General features: G+C 57.1%; 2 protein-coding genes across 2 annotated transcripts; one reads left to right on the plus strand and one right to left on the minus strand.

The window, feature by feature from the left end:
- Positions 1-327: 327 nt before the first annotated feature.
- LOC119108728 (phospholipid scramblase 1-like) lies at positions 328-3,360 on the minus strand. Its single transcript, XM_037232359.1, has 4 exons — positions 3,183-3,360; positions 2,407-2,453; positions 1,601-1,800; positions 328-881 (listed from the first exon to the last, which is right to left on the minus strand). Exons 1-4 carry the CDS (start codon positions 3,319-3,321, stop codon positions 491-493), a joined length of 777 nt encoding a protein of 258 aa, XP_037088254.1. The 5' UTR covers positions 3,322-3,360; the 3' UTR covers positions 328-490.
- Positions 525-18,030, plus strand: LOC119108251 (cap-specific mRNA (nucleoside-2'-O-)-methyltransferase 2). The gene is made up of 8 exons (XM_037231830.1): positions 525-826; positions 10,778-10,997; positions 14,965-15,132; positions 15,566-15,775; positions 16,176-16,367; positions 16,892-16,972; positions 17,510-17,617; positions 18,013-18,030. Exons 1-8 carry the CDS (start codon positions 525-527, stop codon positions 18,028-18,030), a joined length of 1,299 nt encoding a protein of 432 aa, XP_037087725.1.
- The last annotated feature ends 2,603 nt before the right edge of the window (positions 18,031-20,633 follow it).

Genomic DNA, 20,633 nt, shown 5'->3' on the forward strand with positions numbered 1-20,633 from the left:
CTCCCGGCGCCTTCGTCACCGCTCTCAACCACTACTGCATCCTGAACGGTGTCGAGGAGGTCAGTACCGCCCCGTCGCTGCCGGGACCGCTGGTTGTCACGGCTTGTAAAGAGCGCTTGCGTGGTTTCTGTGTGCAGTTGGTTTGAGAGTGGTTGTCAGAAGGAGAATGCCGCATTGGTGTTCATATTTCATTCCATGACAGGTGTCATAAAATACGGTGCTTGGACTATCACATCCACATACGCAACAGAACGGCGAGGTATATGTTTTACACGGCGTTGTTTCCGTGCGCCGCGGAGACCACTCCGGCCCTGAAAAACATGAAACCGTGCCGACTCGAGAGCCCATCGGGGTCAGATCGGAAGGCGCCGGCGCGCGGCAGCGGCCGCTGCCGGATCAAGGCACAGGGTGTGGACGGCTGGTGTCGGCCGCCGCGCTTGGACGGCCGGCCGTCAGCGGTGCCGGGCGGCGTCGCCGCCGCCACTCGGCGCTAGTTGCTGTCGCGCTCGAAGAACATGTAGCCGATGAGGAAGGTGGCGCCGAAGAGCGTCGCCTTGGTGGCCGGGTCGAGGCCGTGCGGGAAGGTGACGCCGAACGTGGAGGCGTCGGTGAACACCTCCTTGGTCATGCCGCCCCACTGCTTGGTGATGGTGCCCACCTGGCGGCTGCCGTCGGCCGACATCACGGGGAAGTCGACGTCCGCGCAGCACTTGCAGACACAGCAGGGGCCGTGGATCTGCAGGCGCACCTGGCCGTCGGGACCGCGCACGCTGAAGCTCGGCTTCATCACCGACCACTCCTGCGTGACGGTGCCCATCGGCATACCGCCGGCGCTCACCTCCAGCTCCTGCAGACAGCAGAAGCAGCAGCAGCACTGGCACCTGCCGGCGGCGGGCGCGGCGTGTCAAGCGGGCGGGCGGCGCGGCGGACGCGCGGCCCTACGGCAGGCTAGGCGAGTGTGCTCGACACGGCGGCCGGTTTGGGTGTGGCAGCGGGTCTGGCTATGTCTGGTTGGTGTGCGTCCAGCAGCTGGGTGAAAGCGGCATGCTTGTTTTTACCTTTGCATAAACAAATTTGGTGGGATAAATTTCGCCCCGGTAAAAAATGTTCTTGAGCTGTGCACATTACGCTGCGTAGTGCTGTAAGAAATAAGCTCCATTGAATGTGGTATCGATGGAGATTGCGGTGCATTATGGTTGCATCAACGCGAGACCTGTGCCGTGAGTTATTACAATGAACAGAAAATCGCCTCTCCTGAGCATTTTTAGTTTGCTAGAACAGGTGAGGTACATAGTTCTACCTTTGCACGGCTTCTGCTGCCGGGTTTACTGTAAAAGAGCATTCTGTCCATGGTTTGCTTCCACTCGCTTACCTCGTTCGGTATCCCAGTGGTGTTGTCGTCTGCCCCCCCCCCCCCCCCCCCACACACACACGCTCCTTCTCTCTGACATCTCGCTCTCTCGCCTCCCATTCCACCACGCTGTCAGACTCTGCACACCTCCACATGCCCGCCACTGCATCAGCCCGGGGCGGCCGTGGTGCCGGCCGCCGCCAGCCGCTGTGCTGCTCGGCGGCGGTCCCTTCACGGCCTCCTGCTTACTTGAGCGGCCGGTCCATGGAGAGCACCTCCACCTGCGCGGCGTCCACGACGCTCATGCGGAACGGTCGGCCGCGGCCGCAGCAGCAGCGCGTGCAGCAGCCGCTCTGTTCGGCCGCGTAGTACACCGCCTGGCCGGTGGACGTCTTGATCACGTACTTGTTGGCCGTCTCAAAGCCGGTGAACGCCTCCAGCAGCTCCATCTGGCGGCGCAGAGCGGAGCGACTGCGGCTCTGACTTGGGGCGACGCTGACGCAAGGGCTCGGACGTGCGGTGGTTGTGCTGGGACGGCGGAGAGGGCGTGGCAAGGGTGTACGACGGGGCGGCTCTGGCTTGGGTCGTGCGACGCTGACGCAAGATTCTGACGCAGGGCTTCAGTATGGGGTAGTTGTGCTGGCATCTGAGAGAGGCCGAGAAGGAAGATGACAAGGCGACTTGGGCTCGGGGGCAAAAGACTCGCCGGTAGGATGTTGGCACTACGGTCCCGTCTGGCTTCCGGCGACTCAGAGAGCCTGGATGCCGGCCCACTCCAGCGCAGGACCTTTACAAACCCGGGCTACGACGGGGCTGGGCAACATCTGTCATTCAGTGCTATCACATACGCGCACTGTTTCCATTAGGTGGTTCACACCTGCCCGGTCGGTTCTGGACCGATGCCGCGGCGCACCCTCCGCCCGTTACCGGGGCTGCTCTGGTCACACAACCAAAGATGAGCACAAGGCTTCGTATGCCCTCGACCAGCAGCGGAGCGGTCCACCCAGGGACTGTGGCGCCATGTAGGCACGCGACGGGGTCACCGCGAAGCTGACCTTTTGTTGGACCACGAGCTGGTCGGCATAGGCCAGCGCCTCCAGACCTGAAATCGACATGTTTGGTGTTGTCACAGATGCAAGCAGCATGTGGCGTCATCAGCAGCATGTGATGCGGTTGTGACGTCACCAGCAGCATGTGACGCGATTCAACGCTTCGTGCGTTTGGGCTGCGTCGACGCTTGAGTGCGTTTGGGCTGCGAAATGATTGTGATGCATTCGAAGAGCCTGTTGCATTGGTCTATTCTACGCGGGACTCTTGGCCCTATGGGAGCGGAGCTTGTTCCACAAGTGCTGCGAATGCGAGCAGGTCACCATGACAGGCGCTGTGACGATCGTATGGGGGCGGAGCTTGTTCCACAAATGTTGCAAGCAGGTCACCATGGCAAGCGTCGCGGCGACTGAACGGCCGTTTGCTTTTCATTATGCCGGGCGTCGCCCGTGGCTCCGTTGCCAACGTTACTGGCTGGTAGTTCGGCATGTCTCGCTGTTTGCAGGTAATTGAGCTCCTGTCAGGGAGTATCGCACATCTAAAAAGAACCCGAAAGCTCAAAACAGTAGCAAGATGATAGAGCTTCACCTGCAGAAGGGTCCAGCAGCACAGAAGAACGCTCTCACCCTTCTGTTCACGGGAAATAAAAGCGACTCTGGAAGGCTAGGCAGATGTAGGGTATCGTCCTTCACTCAGCTCATACTTAACACTGGACACCAGCCTGTCCTCGACACCACAGGTGTAGGAGCAGGGGCGGGGGGGGGGGGCGACGAAGACCACTGACCTCGTGGCCAGCCAGGCGCCGTGGTCTGGAGCGTGCCCTGTTGGGCGACCAGCATTGGCTGTCCGCCGGCCATCACCAGCCCGAGCGGCTGCGGCTGCTGCATGGTCGGAGCCGGCCCCACCTGTGACGGCACCATCATCGCTGCGAGCCGTCCGAAACGTTCGCACGGTCCGCTCCGTCCGCCTCTCCTGAGGTCGTCCGTTCCGCTCGTTTCGTTTGTTCTGTTAGCTCCGCACGTTCCGTCAGCAGCTGCGCCCGTCCGCTGCCGTCCCGTCCGCTCCGCCCGTCCGCTCCGCCCGGGCCGCCGAGTAGCGACTGCCGTTGCCCGCTGCCTGGGTAACGGCGGGCCCGGTATTGACGTTATATCGAGGAGGCGGCGTCGCCGTGTGGTCATTGTCGTGGCCCGGCAGTCACCAACTAGCGGTGTCATTGGGGCTTTCTACGCCTTCAGTAGCTGGGATTATGGTGTCTCTCGCTTACCTCTCACTCTGGCGGAAAGGACGGGAACCGCGCAGAATCGAACCCCGTACCCCCGGTTTCCCAGACTCGCAGGTGAACCGCTAAAAAAAAAACGCCACGAGCGCCCCGTCCGGCCAGCGCGGCGTGTTCCATGATCGGGGCGAAGGAGGGTTACGGCCCGGTGGCGACCGTCATGTGTGCGTAATGGCCAGCATGTGCACTCTGAGCACTTCGCCCTGATCCGATTGCCATTTGACCATTCCTCCTGAGATGCAGACCGGGCGTGTATTTACACTGAACAAGCGCAGGTACTCGGAACAGGTGGATCGATGTGTGCTGACGTCGACTCCACGCTGACGGAACGCGTGCTCCACACCCATTTGCGGACTCACGTGGCTGTTGGCAGTTAATTTGCCCTACATTTACCCGTATCGCGTAAGATTTGTGTTCTGGGGCCAGTTTTATAATAAAAATTTATCACCGCTCCTTGCCAAAAAAAAAATAACTCAACCAAAAAAAATTCCGCCGCTTACGGAGTTTTATTAACGGTCCTGCCACCCAACATTAATTTCTCTGATGAAGGCTTTTCTAAACGCAGTCAGCTGTTGCCTGTCAGAAGTGCCAGATGCTATCGTATCGCAAACAAACATTTGTTTATTTTTGCGACGGTCGATTATGCTCATTGAGAACGACAAATAGTTTTGTTACTTCTTAAGTGAATACTTAACCACAAGCATGCCACAAGTAATTCAATGAAAACATTGACGTGCATACTTTGAATAAATTACCCAGTTATTATATCATTGGCGAAATATTGCACACAAAATTAGGGGAATGGCGTTTGAATTATGGTACCATGTGATAAGGCACCTATCCACTACCATTGACTGAAATCCCATGGCATATGCCCCCCGCCCCCTTGTCCGATCCATCTCCTGGTTTAATGACGCCGCTTGCAGCCCCGCGTATGAATATTTCACTGTTTGGCGCATGCGTGCACGGTACCTACCTACCAAGGAATACACCTGGGTATCCCATCCTCCCCTGATCTCCCCATAACCAACTTACCCTGGTGGCAGAGAAATTGAAAGAAGGTCGTAGAATCTAAGCAAATGGGTGTAGTGGGATGTAGAATACAGGCAGGCGGGTAGGCTTCTGTCCAGGCACACAACCAGGTACAGTTACGCATGTCTTCACTCGAAGCAACGCGAGGCCGTTGGTGTCGCTCTGCCTAGGCGTCCATTATCACGTTCTAAGGAGCTCAGGGTTTTACTGTGGCGAATATTTCCTATTTTTACAACAGTTCAAACCTGACAAGCGTATTATTCCTTTTGTTCGCTTCCATCCTTTTCAGCCCAAATTTTAGCCCGCATTTATCCGTTGCCAATCACAACCCTCAGCTGCAACCCCGCCGCCAAAACTGATACCACCGGCAGCTGCTGTTTCAAGGACGGCGTGCGCCGAATGCGTCAACGACAGGGTTGACAACGACGCTTGGCGCTGGGGAACAGAAACAAAAATTGTACTACTTGGCGCATGGGCACCTAAGGGGTGCCATGGTTAGCGCCGACGGCGGGCCGTTCGAGAGCCAACGCGCGTTTTACAGGTGCCTGAGAGGACAATGCATCCTAGCATGGTCATGTAGGTAGACTTCTAGCTACCTACTACCAATGCATAACGCCTACCTTCCCAATGACACGGTTACCACACAAACTGGTAGCCTTTGCTGAATATGCCAGATATCTACCCTGATTGCGTTACATAGCAATGGTGTCCCACCTCTACTTTCGCAAGCTATTTGAACACAAATTAGGCGGAGGCAGGTCTTTGTTTTTTAGAAAAAAAATGCCGACATGGTAACAGAAAAAAACGCTGTATTTTGCTCACGGCAATGCCAACAACATTTAAAGTTCCAAGCAGTTTGCATGATCTTGCTGTCGCTGCCAGTTGATGGACCTGATGAGGGCGTTCGACACCGGGACCTCGAAATCGGATAGCGTCTGCTGTCTTTGATCTGCAACCAGAGACAGAGCACCAATCATGGAATGCATTGGTTTTACTCATATCGTCATCAGAGTTGCGTATACACTTGCCGGAATATCTGCAGGTCGTTACACTCTACCTACATGTCCAGTTTACATGCGGAATATATATTAGTTGAACACAAGTGCATACAACAGCGATAGGGGAGGGGGTGTTCAACAATCACCTTAAAATGCAAAAACCTTGAGTTCGAAATGGAATAGGAATGATATTAATGGTGGGGACTTATACCCGATTAGATTTAGTACCTCCAAACCCACCAGTGAAAGATAAAATTAAGGTCTCATAAAAATCATGGAACACTGTGTCCTGATCTTCCAGTCCCACGTGCAGCCTCAAGCAATCTGTGGCCCACAACATCGCCGAGGAGCCCACAGCGAACATTAGTTAAAAGTGATGGAAAACAGGGGCGCAGTAGGGTTTCATAGGGGCTGCCCTGTTTAATTATGTGCTGTGGCAATATAATTAACATTGTCAATAGCAAAATATGCTATCAGTCTAATGATTGGGGAACAGTCACAGCCTTAGCCTGTTCTCATTGTATTAGTGTCATTGCATGTATGGGAACTTGACAACGCGGAGGTGTGCATCAACTTAGCTGCTTTGATCCGGAGGGTAGCCTTTGCCCTCCCCTTTTTGTTTGTTATATTGCTATTTCATACCAAAATATAAGCAGTACAGTTATGCATACTTGGACAAGGTACTTAAGCACATGAGGGCAAATCTGAATGAATGCAGCCATTAGTCGCGGTTTCGTCACAACTTAGTCAGCACATGGGTGAGAGAGGCTATCTGGTGCACCAGGGGTTAGGGGGGGGGGGGGGGAGCAACAGGTAACTTCATCATAGAAACTATTGAACCTATGCTGCTGCCAAGGAGTGTAAAGGTGGTGGGCCGGATGTGGAGGGGGGGGGGGGGGCTGCCACTAGATAAATCACTAACTTCACAGAAAGAGGGGCAAGCAATCGCAACCAGGGAAGCAAATAGCAAATGCCATCTAAGTTGCATATAAAAAGAAGACATTTAGTCTACTGTATACATCTAAGATGACTAGTTCAAAGGGCCTTTTAAGATATCTATCCGCTGAAGCATTGTGTTGTTCCCCTTTCCCTAACCACTAGAAATAATACAAATGCTTCAGGTACTCATTCACGACTTCAGACCACTGGTTACCACCCAAGCATGGGCCATGAATGGGGAGGGAGAGGAGGTGGGGGCAGGGAGAACTGTCGCACAAATAAGGGCAAGCTTTGACATAAACTCCCCCTCCCCTCCATCCAGCATCTAGAGAGGTTGCACTGCTACGGCCGCCCCCCCCCCGTGGGGGGGGGGGGGGCGGCGTAGTGTCTGTGTCTTAGCGTGCTACAAGCAGCAAGATGTTGAAATGTGGGTAAAGCTGTGATTTATCCAGCAAAAGCGCAAATATCTATAAATCGAGGCCCACCTGTACGCTGTAGCATGTTCCTGAATCCTGGGCAATGTTTTCAGCGACGTTCCTTGTAGTCTATGCTTGTGCGTCTTACACGCATGGGGTGGAACCAAGGTACCACATAGGCATCTCGGAGCATGATGTACACCGCTGGTCCTCATCAGTAGCCTGTTGCCCTTAGCCTGATGTAGCCTTATTTTGATTTCACCATCAATCGGGTGGGGACAAAACGATACAAGCCAAGCAATGTAGATGCATGCACCCTGAAGCTAGGTTTCTGAGCCATTGCAAACCTACTTAGGGCGCATTTTGATAAAAGTACGTCGGCCTTGATTAAAAAAACGCAGCGACGAGGTTGATTTTTTATCGGCCCATTTTCTACAATAACTGCGCATTTACCATTGCGCTTCTCGCCGCACAATTTGTTTATAAAACTCGATGGTGAAAAAGCGCTTCCGACGACGGAGGATTTTCATGGAGGATAATTTTTTTACTCCGTGCTTTATAAAACTCGGAGGAGGAAGATCTGAGAAAAATTGCCTGCGCTGAGGGTATTCTTTTTATAAAACTGGCCTCTGATCCCTTTTTAGCGGTAGTTTAACCGTTATCACGACATTGATGTTACGGCAAAAACTCCTTCCGACAGGAGTGCCGCACGACAAAATTATGCCTCAGAAGCTTATACACTTCATTACATCTACTGCAAGAACTTATATAGTCTTTACGTGTATTCGACGTTACTTCCACTGCAAAAACTCATGCACGACATGAGTGGTTCACGACCAGACTTATACTGCAAAAAGCTATACCCGTCAATGCTTCTGTAGCAGGCTTATACAACATTCCCTTTACTCACATGTGACGTACTTCTACTCCGAGGAGCTATATGTGACTTTAGTGCTGTACCAGGGACGTAGTTTCACGAAATGAGATGGGTGTAGGTGGTGGCTGAACCGTGAAAAAAATGACCCAACCCACACTTAAAGTATGCCAAGGAGCCGGTTTCTCCCAGATTTGGCCCATTTTCTTCCGAAGGTTTTGGGGCTTCATCCCCTTGCCCCAACTAAAAAGGAAGCTACACCCCTGTGCTACTCAACAGAGCTTGAAAAGCAATCAAAAACTTCTATTAAGAGATTATGGCCTTCATTTTTCCTGTTGCAGAAACCTATACAGTCCTTACGTATGTTCGATATTACTTCTCGCACAAAGACTACGCGATATGGGCGCAAGTTTAACCATCAGTGCTCCAACCCATGAATTAAGCCTGGCCAAAGTTCCGGAGGAAAAGAACTCATCGCAACACTTGGCTGGGCGAAGTCAGGCTGGAGGTGCCCACTCCATGGAATCGAAACATTATTCCTGCCGTAAACATTGCGAGCGCTAAACCTATGACGGCAATTCATCTTTTTTACCGAACAGAGGTGTGGTTCACTGTCGTGGAGTTGCAGAACGAGCGTGGAAGCTGAACAGGGGGAAACAACCAAACCTGCCCCAAAATACGCTATACGCGGTGTTTGCCCCGAATGTGGCACACCTTCATATCACAGATGAATTGTGAATGGGGTCTCCCACTGAATACAAAGCTAAACCACTGATCTGGTCTTCATTGAGGCGTGTCATTACTTCAAATGCAATTATTTATATAATGCTCAAGTACAAGTTTTCTAATAGTGGTACCAAGTTTTGTCGCGTATCATATATCATGCTCCAGTACAGGTTTTCTAGTACTGGTGTCGGGTTTTGTCGCGTAGCATATATAATGCTCCAGTGCAAGTTTTCTAGTACTGGCACCAAGTTTTGTCGCGTAGGACCAATGTGTGTAACTATTGGCAGTAGAAGTTGGGTCGTAGCACAGCTGTCAGAAGTTTTTGCTGCAGCACTAATGTTGTGCAGTCGGTGGCACTGATTTGGAGTCAGTTTAAACACCGCCGCGCAGCGTGATGATGCGCAGATTGGGCAGGTGTCAGATGTTTGGTTCAAGTCCGTCTCTGAAGGATCTCACACTGTTCGGGAGTTGGCAGCACTGAGGAGCGATCGCCTGGACCCGCGATCAACACTGCGCCAACTGCAGCGCCCGCGCCAGCGGGCTCGCGGGTACTGCCGGCCATAAACAGCGCCTTTGGCCCCGGGACGCGTCCTCTGGAAGCGGGCTGACCATGGGTCACAGGAGCGCTCCTTCCCGCCAGGGCTAGGAGATCTGCACCGCCGGCTGCGTGCCAGCCGGCCTTGACGGGCGTCTGGACGGCGGTGTAGTGATCAAGACTGCACCGCAGGGATGCCGAGCACCGCACCGCCGTGCTTGATGGGCCAATGCTGCGACATTAGCCAGATCACCTTTGTGATGTCACCCAGAAATTAGAGTTGTCTAGCTCATGCGCATTACATCAATTGGGAGATGGGCGGATTGCGGTGGGTTGTAATGCTAGGGGCCTTCATCGGCTGTACGGTATTACCTCTGCGATCGGCTGTAGTGTGAGCGGCCTTCAGGGTCTGTACGGTAGTACCTCAGCAATTCGGTTGTAGCATGAGAGGCCCTCAGCGGCTGTACAGTCTTACCTCTACAATTCGGCTGCGCATACATGTGGTGTGCGGGGATGGCTGCTGATCGATATTTGCACGTGCTAGCAAAGCTCTTCGCGCTCAAAATAGTCATTTCAGCGTCCGGAGCCCATCATCAATCGATTTTGTGGATTGATCGGATTTGTCGCACGCGGCCAGGTTTCCGGGCCACCATTGTACCAGTAAGTACCACGTTGAGGCGAAGGAGCTGCGAGGTTCTCAAGTGCGCGCCATGCGGGCGGTTTGGGACCTCTGGCACGGATACTTCGGGAAAGTCCAGCTTGAAGCCGCGCCGCAGAGCCGGCCGGTGGCGAAGGTGTCCTTGACGGCCTCCGTGACGTCCGTCGCGCATCGGTCCAGCTTGAAGCCGCGCCGCAGACCCTGCCGGTGGCGAAGGTGTCGTTGACGGCCTCCGTGACGTCCGTCGCTCATCAGTCCAGCTTGAAGCCGCACCGCAGACCCGGCCGGTGGCGAAGGTGTCCGCGACGTCCGTCACACATGGGTCCACCTTTGCCGACGCCGTTACCACGTCGCCGTTAACTCGATATGCTCAGCATTCAGAGTTCATTGCGGTCGTGTGTATCGGTCGCCAGGCAACAAGGTCAATGGCTCAATACTCTGACGTCCCCGGCTTTCGCGGTCTCTTTCTGTCCCGAGTTTTGTGTGACGAGTCGGGCCGGTCGTCGGACCGGGACAATGCGGCCGTGAATACGCAGCAGCGCATGCGGCAGCCGGGCTCTCGGTTGTATGCTCGCGACATTGGCGAAGGCCGCGGCCGGGAATCGATGACCGTTGTTCTTTGGTGTTGTCGGACGAAAAGGAAGGGGCTCCCGTGGGTCTCGCCTTGGTTATGCAGCATGGTGCAAAGGAGCTCTTGTGATGTTTTTTGTTCGAATGGTGAATTATCAGAAGTCTCGAAACAGCTGCTCATTTGACGTCGGCCTTTGAAGCATGCACTTATGGAGAAGCGCGTAACGTTTCTCAAGATTTCCCCGGACGGGTCATTAGTGTAAGTAAACGAAACCGCTGACACCTCCGTGCAGCTGTGTTCTCCAATATCACACCCGAGAAGCCCGTGAAACCCCGTACTCCGCCCCGTCAACAGTGGGACTGGCATGCTACCCACGCTGAACCCGTACTACGAGGCCAACCCGCTGAGCCGTATGATCTCGGACGACCGGTTCATCCTGCACACCCTGTCACGCTGGCACTTCGGCGCCGACGACACGGGCGACCTGATGAACCCGGCCAACGCCGACCACCTGATCGAGGTCACCGGCGCCGGGGTCAACCTGGTGACGGCCGACGGCAGCGTGGACTGTCAGGTCAGTGGCCGGGGCGCGGGTCAGATGTCAGACGCCGCGGGCTAGCCAGGGCGGGGGAGGGCGGCACGAGATTCACGGGTGAAGGCGGAGGCAGGCTCGGTGACTCGCGACGGGGGAGATAGGCCGTGGGTTAGGGACGGAGAGGAGGCAGAGACCGGCGAGCGTGGCCGGACAGGTAAGCGGGCTCGGGGCCGTGACGTGCGGTTGTACCGGGAAGAGGGTAGAGACCGGTGAGCGTAGCCGAACAGGTAAGCGGGCTCGGGGCCGTGACGTGTGGTTGTACCGGGAAGAGGGTAGAGACCGGTGAGCGTGGCCGAACAGGTAAGCGGGCTCGGGGCCGTGACGTGTGGTTGTACCGGGAAGAGGGCAGAGACCGGTGAGCGTGGCCGGACAGGTAAGCGGGCTCGGGGCCGTGACGTGTGGTTGTACCGGGAAGAGGGTAGAGACCGGTGAGCGTGGCCGGACAGGTAAGCGGGCTCGGGGCCGTGACGTGTGGTTGTACCGGGAAGAGGGTAGAGACCGGTGAGCGTGGCCGGACATGTAAGGAGGCCCGGGGCCGTGACGTGTGGTTGTACCGGGAAGAGGGTAGAGACCGGCGAGCGTAGCCGAACAGGTAAGCGGGCTCGGGGCCGTGACGTTGGGTTGTACCGGGAAGATGGCAGAGACCGGTGAGCGTGGCCGGACATGTAAGGAGGGCCCTGGGCCCCGACGTGGCGGCGTGGCGGGGAAGGGGAGGGGGGGGGGCAAAAAACCGGTGAGCAGGCTCGGAACCCTGGCGTGGCGTTGTACCGGGGAGGGGGGGGGGGGGGGGGGGGGGTGGCAGAGACCGGTGAGCGTAGCCGAGCAGGTGAGCAGGCTCGGAGCCCTGGTGTGGCGTTGGTACCGGGGAGGGGGGGGGGACAGAGACCGGTGAGCGTAGCCGAGCAGGTGAGCAGGCTCGAGCCCTGGCGCGGCGTTGTACCGGGGAGGGGGGGGGGGGACAGAGACCGGTGAGCGTAGCCGAGCAGGTGAGCAGGCTCGGAACCTGGCGTGGCGTTGTACCCTGGAGGGGAGGGGGGGGGGGGGGGGGGCAGAGATCGGTGAGCGTAGCCGAGCAGATGAGCACGCTCGGGGCCCTGACGTGGCGTTGTATCGGGGAGGGGGGGGGGGGGGGCAGAGACCAGTGAGCGTAGCCGAGCAGATGAGCACGCTCGGGGCCCTGACATAGCGTTGTACCGGGGAGGGGGGGGGGGGGCAGAGACCAGTGAGCGTAGCCAAGCAGATGAGCACGCTCGGGGCCCTGACGTGGCGTTGTATCGGGGAGGGAAGGGGTGGGGACCGGCGAGTGTAGCCATGGATGTAAGCAGCCCCGGGGCCCTGACGTGGCGGCGTGTCGGGGAGAGGAGGGGAGAGGACAGAGGCTGGCAAGCGTAGCCGCACATGTAAGAAGGCCCGGGGCCTTGACTTGGCGGCGTGTCGGGGGAGAGGAGGGGTGGAGACCTGTGAGTGAGCCGGTGGGTGACCAGGCCCTGACGTGGCGGCGTGTCGGGGGAGGGGAGGGAGTGGAGACCTGTGAGTGAGCCGGGCGGGTGAGCAGCCCCCGGACCCTGACGTGGCGGCGTGTCGCGGGGAGGGGAGGGGGCAGAGACCGGTGAGTGGGCCGGGCGGGTGAGCAGGCCCCGAGCCCTGACGTGGCGCTACACACCTGTCTTATTCGTGGCTCCCGTGACTCCGGACATGTGTCAGTCGGCTGCAGCTGGGTGGAGTCGTTGGCCAGACTCCAGGCCGCTGAATAGCCCGCTCACAACGGGGCCGACTCATGTGGTGTCTGTTGCGTTATTGGGGGTCGTATGTGCATATTGGGCTGTTTGCTGCGTCTTGGTTCGTAATGAAGCTATGACATATTTTGTGCTCGTTTGCTGCATGTTGCGTGCCTTGTTTTCCTACCAATCTGCTATTGTGATGGCATGAATGAGCCTCATCATAATTTTGTGCGGCTAAATTTGGTCGTGCGTCGTTCTTACATCATCATGGGGATCGCCTCGCCGCGGTAGCAGTGCACATGGTTTTCACGAGTACTCGCTGTCGCGAATAGTAGCTTACATCGATTGTCAGCATCGATACAGTCATCGTGCCATCGCTTCACATTCACTTACACTGTTTGCTGGTAAACCTGCAAGTGTAGCCGCGTGCCATACGGTGCTCGCCCCCATGTCGGAGCGCTTCGGCACAGGAACGTGAGCAAGCTTGATTGCTGATGTACATGTTGCTTGCGTGGCCTATACGCCCGCGGTCATTTGCGTACATGCCTACCGAGTAGCACACAAGTTATGGGCGTTGATGGCCGTCGCTGTCGATGCACCTAAACCTCCACTGGTCGTAATGGCACACATAATTACGTCTTCACCGCTATCTATTTCTTTGCGTGACTGTTAATGATAACATCGATTTCCTGAATGAACAAAGACTGTGGCGCCCCAATTACTGACCCCGCAAATTCCCCTAGGTCCGAACGTTCCTCGCCAGCTCCCCGAGTGGGCATTAAAATACGGAAGTACTGTTACCAAGGACAAGTGGGGTGTTTTTGTTTCGGCTTAGCTTAGCGGCAAAATTTACAGCATGCGGCGCGTGGTCGATCGTGTTTAGACGTTTGGTGGGTAAAGCACATGCGTGGGCAGATGAGTTTGTTTGCATACTGGCGACAAAGCAGGCGCCATCGAACACAGCGAAGTTGCTTGCTTTGAGCTGTACGGGCGACAAACCAGGCGCGACTGAACGCGGCGAAATCGTTTTATTTGAGCGTCACTGGCGACAAACCAGGTGCTATCCAACACGCGAAATTGCTTGATTTGATCGTATGCGCTGGAATAGTACGTTTCTTGGTATTCTGCGTGTCGTTGTGTTGCTATGCTGTGAGGGAAGGCCAGACAGTTTCCGGGATATTTTATTCGAATCTCGCACGACGAGCGGACGCGGCTGGAGGGGGCCAACGTCACTGATGTTTATAGAGCAGCGACAGCAGTGGAACGAAGCCTTCTTCGGTTCTCGGTTTGCGAACCCGCAGTTTTTCCTGCAGTGGTGTCGGCTCGGCTTCGGCTTTTAGCGGATTCTCTCGGCTGACCGGCTTTGGTCTTACCTTTGCGCCAGTTTTCGACGGTCGGCTATGGCTTTATTTTTGTGGTAGTTTTGTGCGCAGGCTTGACTTTCGGCTTCCAAGTTTGTGTTGTTTTAATCGTGGCTCTAGCTTTGGTTTCATGCGATCTTGAATTGCTCGGTGCGCTTTTTCATGATGGTTTTCTTTGCAGTTGCGGCCTTGCTAAAGAATACAGTAAAAGGAAACACAAAAACAGTCGCCTATTCGAGGCTTCGGACCATATATGTCTGAAAGCCAAAAGTACAGCGGAAGACGGCCTGAAAATTGAGGCGTTCGAAACGGTCGGCACAGACTTATCTACAAGACGAGGTTTTTAGTCAGAAAAAATATCACGTCCGTAATGCTAACTCGTCTGTCTCAATCACCCCGCAAGACCCTGGTGACATTTTATGACACCATACATCCATACAGTTTCAGCAAACGGGAGACGCTTTTCGTTAAGGAAAAACATCGTCGTACACTAAAATAACTAGGCCGAAGCCATGTCTTAACTAATGGGGTCAGCTTTGGACTGCCCGTTTCTCAAGTTCGAAACCCTTGACTTCAGGCTTCGGTTTCGTGTTAACGAAATAATTATCACATTTCAAAAATGCATAGCCGCTGGCGTGGGCTTAGGCTTCGGCTCCACGTTCTTGTTCGGCTTCAGGTGGGTCTTTGAAGCCTGGTTTGGTCACGACAGCGTATTTGCCTCCAGAGTCTCTGCCCCGTTCGTACACTGTAGGCCATCCCGCCAGGGAAGCTTCAGCCACACCTGCACACTGTGACCGGGACGGACCTGGCCGCGACGTGTGTCCGGCGCGTGAGCGTGACACGGGACCCGCTGACCTGTGGCAGGGCGAGCCGGCCGAGCAGGAGCGGATAGTGGCCGGCCTGCACCACTGCGAGGTGTGGTGCGCCCTGCGTGCCCTCCAGCCCGGCGGCACGCTGGTCGTCAAGATGTTCACGTTCTACGAGTCCGGCTCCGTGTGCCTGCTGTTCCTGCTCAGCTGCTGCTTCGCCGAGGTGGGTCGGCTGCTGGCCGTCCGCGGCCGCTCCAGCCGCCCCGAAACAGCCGTGCAGCGGCGCCCTGTGCGTGTGCGTGTCCAGGGGTCATGTGGCGGGGTTGCCGCGCTGACCGTAGCGGTCACGCACGCTCGAAGGCGCCTGACGATAAATTTAACATGTTTCACGCCGCCGGAGGGTGCGGTGCTGTTCCAACAGGTTAGCCCGATTAAAGAGCATCCGCGTGACATTTGGAATACTCTGCTGCGTTCACCGTCCTACGCCGCATTGGCAAACGTGGAAAGGGAAAACCGTGTGACAGGTGCTAGCTTTGTCTCAAGTTTAGTTTCGTTTTCATGGATCTGCGCTGTTTTGTACCGATTTCGATAGCCGCTCTCCGGCGGCCAGGCAATTGTCCCCCTGCCCTGACCGTCCCCTGACCCATGTCGGCCAGGTGAGCGTGGTCAAGCCGTCGTGCAGCAAGTCGGGCAACTCGGAGGTGTACGTGGTGTGCCGACGGCTGGCGGCGGGCCCGCTCAGCGGCGGCCACCTGGAGCGGTGGCGGCGGCGCTACGGGGCCGACGGCCGCCAGCCGCTCTTCGCCCGACACCACGTGCCCGACACGTTCATCCAACAGCTTGTGCAGTGCGCCAGGCTGTTCAAGGTTGGTGTTAAAGGCTGTTCACAGCGGCGCCGGCGATGAGAGAAAGTGAGAGACGCTTTGTAGCCGGACCTGCCTTGTTCACATTTCTTTTGCCGTCAGTGCAAAGGTGCAAATACACAAACAATCATGTGGAGAGATCTGGAGTCTTCTTCTTCCTGAAAGAGCGGAGAGAGAGAGAGTGAGAGGTGAGAGAGAGCTGCTTCCAGACAAAGCTTACACTTCATAACTCGGTGTTTTGTTCAGTCCACTGAACTATTCCCTGTCTACTCAGCGTTACGAATAGCAGACGTCGATGGTGCTGACATGCTGTCCGTTTGTTGCCCGTGATGGGAGCCGTCTTCCCCACTGAACCTGACCTGACCTGACCTGACGTGACCCGGCGCCGGCCGTTGATTGCCAGACGTCACAGGAGGCGGAGATCGCTCGGAACCTGCAGCTGCACGAGCGGGCGGATGGCGCCGCCTGGCGCGAGGTGGACGCCGTCAGAGAGGCGGTCGCCGCCCAGTTCCTGCAGCGCTGCCGCCTGGCGCCCATAGATAAGACGCTGAAGCTGAGCCACCCGGTCGATCCCCGGCTCTACACGTCGTTCCAGGTGAGCGGGTGGCCCAGCGCAGGGACGCCCCGATCTGTCCTGAGTGGGGACGGGAGCCGACTGTCGCGCCGCGGCCTTCGGAATGAAGCCGTTCGGTGTCGCGCGGCGAGCAGGAAGACCGGCTCGTGCAACAATGTTAGGTCTCGTCCCGTCGAGGACGATTGATAGCCGGCGGCGGTACTCGCTCTCATTCACCGAGTAGCCCTTCCCGGACTGTTCGTTGTTACTCAGCGTGTGCTGGCGGCCGTCACACAAAGTAGCTTACGGGATTTAAAGCCGGTCCAGGTGTTAAGTTCACTCATGGTATGATACTGTTTGCTGGGTTGTGATTGATGAAAAGAGTACATCACCAGCTATCATGCATAACCTGATCGTTTGTATTAACTATGGGGCTTTTGGTGGATGACCGTGAGGAGTTTTGAAAATATCTCGGAGGCCGCGGTTTCATATCGGGACGTGCGCCATCCTGCAGCCAGCCATGCAGCGCACGCCCGCCGCCGTCTGACATCGCCGCTGTCTCCCAGGTGGAGAACAAGGCCGGCACCGGCACCTACGAGCAGCGCACCGGGCCGCGTTCGGACCGGGACCGGCTGGCGGCGGCCGCCCGGCAGCTGGCCGTGCTGGCCGCGCCGCCGCCGGCCGCCGAGTTGGAGTGGCGGCCAGCGCCGGCCGCCGCCGACTTCCGGCAGGCGGCCAGCCGCGCCGAAGGTCTGCCGCCGGCGCGGCTGCACGCCTGCAAGTTCTGCTCGCTGCGTCTGCTGAAGCTGCACGGTCGCGTGGCGGCGGCGGCGGCGCGGTGCCTGCCGGCCGAGCCCGGCGACGAGCGAGGCGCTCGGGTGGCGCGCGTCGAGGACGGTGTGCTCGTCTCCCTGCCGTGCCGCGCCGAGCCGTGGCCCTGTGACGCCGGCACGGTGACGACGCTGCGCGCGGCGGCGGCGCTGCTGCGGCCGGGCGAGACGCTCGAGCTGCGCGGTCTCTTTCTCTTCCACCGGCTCAACATCGGCCTGCTGCAGCTGGCGGCGGCGCTGTTCGAGCGGGCGGCGCTCCTGCCGCCGCCGGCCGGTCGGCCGCGGCCGTGCGTGGCGCTGCGCGGCGCCCGTGATCCACCGGCGCTGCTGGCGCTGCTGGACGCGGTGCTGCAGGTGCTGACGCCGCGCACGCTGTCGCTGTTGCCGGTCACAGAGCTGTGTCTGCGGCCGGGCGTGGAGCAGCTGGTGGCCTACAATGACAGGCTGCTGCGGCTGATCACGGCTGACCTGCTGGAGCAGGTTGGCGCCGGGCAGACGGCAGCTGAAGAGGAGCCGTCCGGGACCGGGCCGGCCGACCTGCTGGAGCGAGACGGACAGCGGCAGACGCCCAGCGAGCCGTGCGAGGCGGTGAAGCGGACTGAAGAGCGGCAGGCCTTGAGCGGTCAGTGCGATCAGTTGGAGCGAGCTGGAGGCGGACAGGTGGTCAGCGACCAGTGCGATCAGCTGGAGCGGGTTGGAGGCGGACGGGTGATCAGCGATCAGTGTGATCAGTTGGAGCGGACTGGAGGGGGACAGGCGGTGAGCGGGCAGTGTGACGCGTTGCAGCTCACTGGAGCGATGCAGACAGAGACTACCGCGGTGGTTTGAGACGCGACTGTGAAGCCACCTGGCCACAGACTCCCGAGACGCCGTGATGCGGTCGCCGGGGCGAAGTGGGACCCTGACGCGGCACGTGGTGACCGAACGCGCCGGGCTTGGACCGGGAGCGACCGCTCTGCGGCGGCCGACCGCTGCACTCTGTTTTGGGCCGCTGAAAGGGCAGCCCGATGAGTCCTCGCAGGAATGGTAGATCACGGACGGGTTACAGTGTGATCGTATGATGCGAAGAGGATCAGTTTGTTTACTGGAGGTTCCAGCTATTTGACGATCTTTTGGATTGGCTGGCTCGTGGAGGAACTGTGTCGGCCTGCTGTCGTGGCGTGCCTTCCGGGTTGTTGCTTAAGCACGATATGGCTTCGCGATGGCTGGCACCCGGGCCACGCGCCACGTGGAGGCTGCGTCGGCACGGCGGTTTTCATCAATCGACTGATAATGTCGGCTGGCGGGATGGCACGGGGCTGTGTGTATTCCCACATTGTTTCCAATAAACGGGCTGCAATTGCCAATAGTTTTAACACGCATCCTGTGGGCTTGTCAGAATGGGACGATGGGAAGTGTGGGGGGGGGGGGGGGGCGGGGAGCTGCACCTCGCTCTCAGCTCCCGCCGCGTCGGCGCCACGGAAATGTTAACGTGGTGATTTCGAGTTGACTATCTCGTGAACGGAAGCCATGAATGGTTGCCATGACAGTCTCACAGTAGCCGTACGTTAGGGACCAACATGTTACCGCCGTTAAACGGTTAGTAGCCAAATATCGAAAGGAACATGTCGACTGTTGCATGGCAATTGCATATTACATATGTTTTTCGCTGAGCTCGTGGAGTGGGCCGAACCGGCCAAGCTGGGCATATGTTCTACCTTTATGCACACGATAAGTAGAGGCACCTCATGACGTAACTTGGTACCAACGACCATGCACTGAAAGTTCGTAAGTTTTGAACTGAAGAAGTGATGTCCATTTTTGTCGTCAAAGTCGGTATACCGGCTGCTTGGAGGTTTGCTGTGTGGTGTATGGTTGAGACGGGCTACCTGACTCCAGCATTTGTTCATTTGTTTACTTAACTTCATATGCAAGGTCCAGGCTTCATGGTATGTTAGCAAATGTCTAATGCACGTACAGCTCCTTCTGTTAAGAAGTAAACCTCCCATATGTATTTGTATCTGTTTTACGCTCTTCAGAAAGTTCTCGCGACTAGAGCTCAAAGGTGGGCAAAGGCCGTAGAAATATTGAACCTATCATCTGTGCCAGCGTTGGTGCCACGTGGCTGACAGTTTTTACGGTTGCCGTGGCTTTCTCTGAAAGTATTTTACATGAGCATGCTCTTGCCTTAGCATTGAAAATATGATGTGTTACAGCTTTTCTGTCTTAGGAGAAATCCATCGTCGCACATGGAACCAGATATAGTGGAAATTTGTCGGCGGTGCACCCTTCACAGTACCGGACGTGTAACCGTCCCGCCCTAAACTGCAACCGCTGTAGCCGACGCAACCATCCCGCTCATCCTGCTTATGCCGCCTAACGCCATGCGCACAGGACCACCTCAGAAAAGGTGTAACAACAAGACGGCGAAATGGTAAATAAATAACCCTGACAACTATGCAATGTCTGAAGCGAGGGGCATAACATTACGTTTTGGGGCGCCACCGCTGCTGGCTTGGCATCATCTGGCCTCGGTCACGTTACAAGCCCGCCAGCTGACGGCAGCCCCGACTGGTGACGTCACGGCTCGTCAGCTGACAGCAGCCCCGGCTGGTAACGTCACGGTTCGTCAGATGACGGCAGCTGCGACTGGTAACGTCACGATCCGTCAGCTCACGGCAGCCCCGACTGGTGACATCACGGTTGGTCAGCTGACGTCAGCTGCGACTCGTGACTTCGCGATCCGTCAGTTGACGGCAGCTGTGGGTGACGTCACGATCCGTCAGCTGACGCCAGCCCCGCCTGGTGACGTCACGGTTCGCCAGCTGACGGCAGCCCGACTGGTGACGTCGCGATCCGTCAGCTGACGCCAGCCCCGCCTGGTGACGTCACGGTTCGCCAGCTGACGCCAGCCCCGACTGGTGGCGTCGCGATCCGTCAGCTGACGGCAGCCCCGACTGGTGACGTCGCGATCCGCCAGCTGACGGCAGCTGCGGGTGACGTCGCGGAGCAGCTCGCTCGTGTTCCCCTCAGCCCACCACTATTCCAGCGCTCTGCTCGGGGTGGGGAAGTACGACAGCGTACCCCAGATGAGTGATTACGCGCGTTTCATGTGTATGTACTGATCTATTACCAAACGACGGTGAGAATCATCACAATGGAACGGGACCCACCGGTCGCCGGCGGCCCTATGTACACTCACGACACACGCAGACGGCGCGCACGGACGCTCCGGCGCGACAGGGCAGCGGCCGCACGGGACGGCGCGTACGCTTCCCACAAGGCCAGTCGGCACGCCCACTGTCGAACGGTGGCGGTGGCAGTGGCTGAAACACCGGCTGCGCCTTTCACGTCGACAAGTAAAACACAGGAAAACGGACAGTCCACCAATAAATACTCTCTCACACACCCGCAGGCAAACGTGAGCAAATTTTCAGAGTGGTTCCGCACCGTCCCGAGCGATCGCGGATGAAAGAAACCTGCGCAAAACTCTGTCTTT

This window comes from Pollicipes pollicipes, unplaced genomic scaffold (genome assembly GCF_011947565.3).
Source record: "Pollicipes pollicipes isolate AB1234 unplaced genomic scaffold, Ppol_2.1 Scaffold_6686;HRSCAF=7923_pilon_pilon_pilon, whole genome shotgun sequence".
NCBI classification, from domain to species: domain Eukaryota; kingdom Metazoa; phylum Arthropoda; class Thecostraca; order Pollicipedomorpha; family Pollicipedidae; genus Pollicipes; species Pollicipes pollicipes.

What these genes read in the sequence shown, in the direction of transcription:
- LOC119108728 (XM_037232359.1), bottom strand. Translation starts at nt 3,321, where the DNA reads ATGATGGTGCCGTCACAGGTGGGGCCGGCTCCGACCATGCAGCAGCCG. An exon ending in GGCGCCTGGCTGGCCACGAG is followed by an intron (nt 2,454 to 3,182) that starts GTCAGTGGTCTT and finishes TGTCGATTTCAG; the next exon opens with GTCTGGAGGCGCTGGCCTAT. An exon ending in AGCTCGTGGTCCAACAAAAG is followed by an intron (nt 1,801 to 2,406) that starts GTCAGCTTCGCG and finishes CTGCGCCGCCAG; the next exon opens with ATGGAGCTGCTGGAGGCGTT.
- LOC119108251 (XM_037231830.1), top strand. Translation starts at nt 525, where the DNA reads ATGAGGAAGGTGGCGCCGAAGAGCGTCGCCTTGGTGGCCGGGTCGAGG. An exon ending in TCAGCTGCTGCTTCGCCGAG is followed by an intron (nt 15,133 to 15,565) that starts GTGGGTCGGCTG and finishes CATGTCGGCCAG; the next exon opens with GTGAGCGTGGTCAAGCCGTC. An exon ending in AGTGCGCCAGGCTGTTCAAG is followed by an intron (nt 15,776 to 16,175) that starts GTTGGTGTTAAA and finishes GTTGATTGCCAG; the next exon opens with ACGTCACAGGAGGCGGAGAT.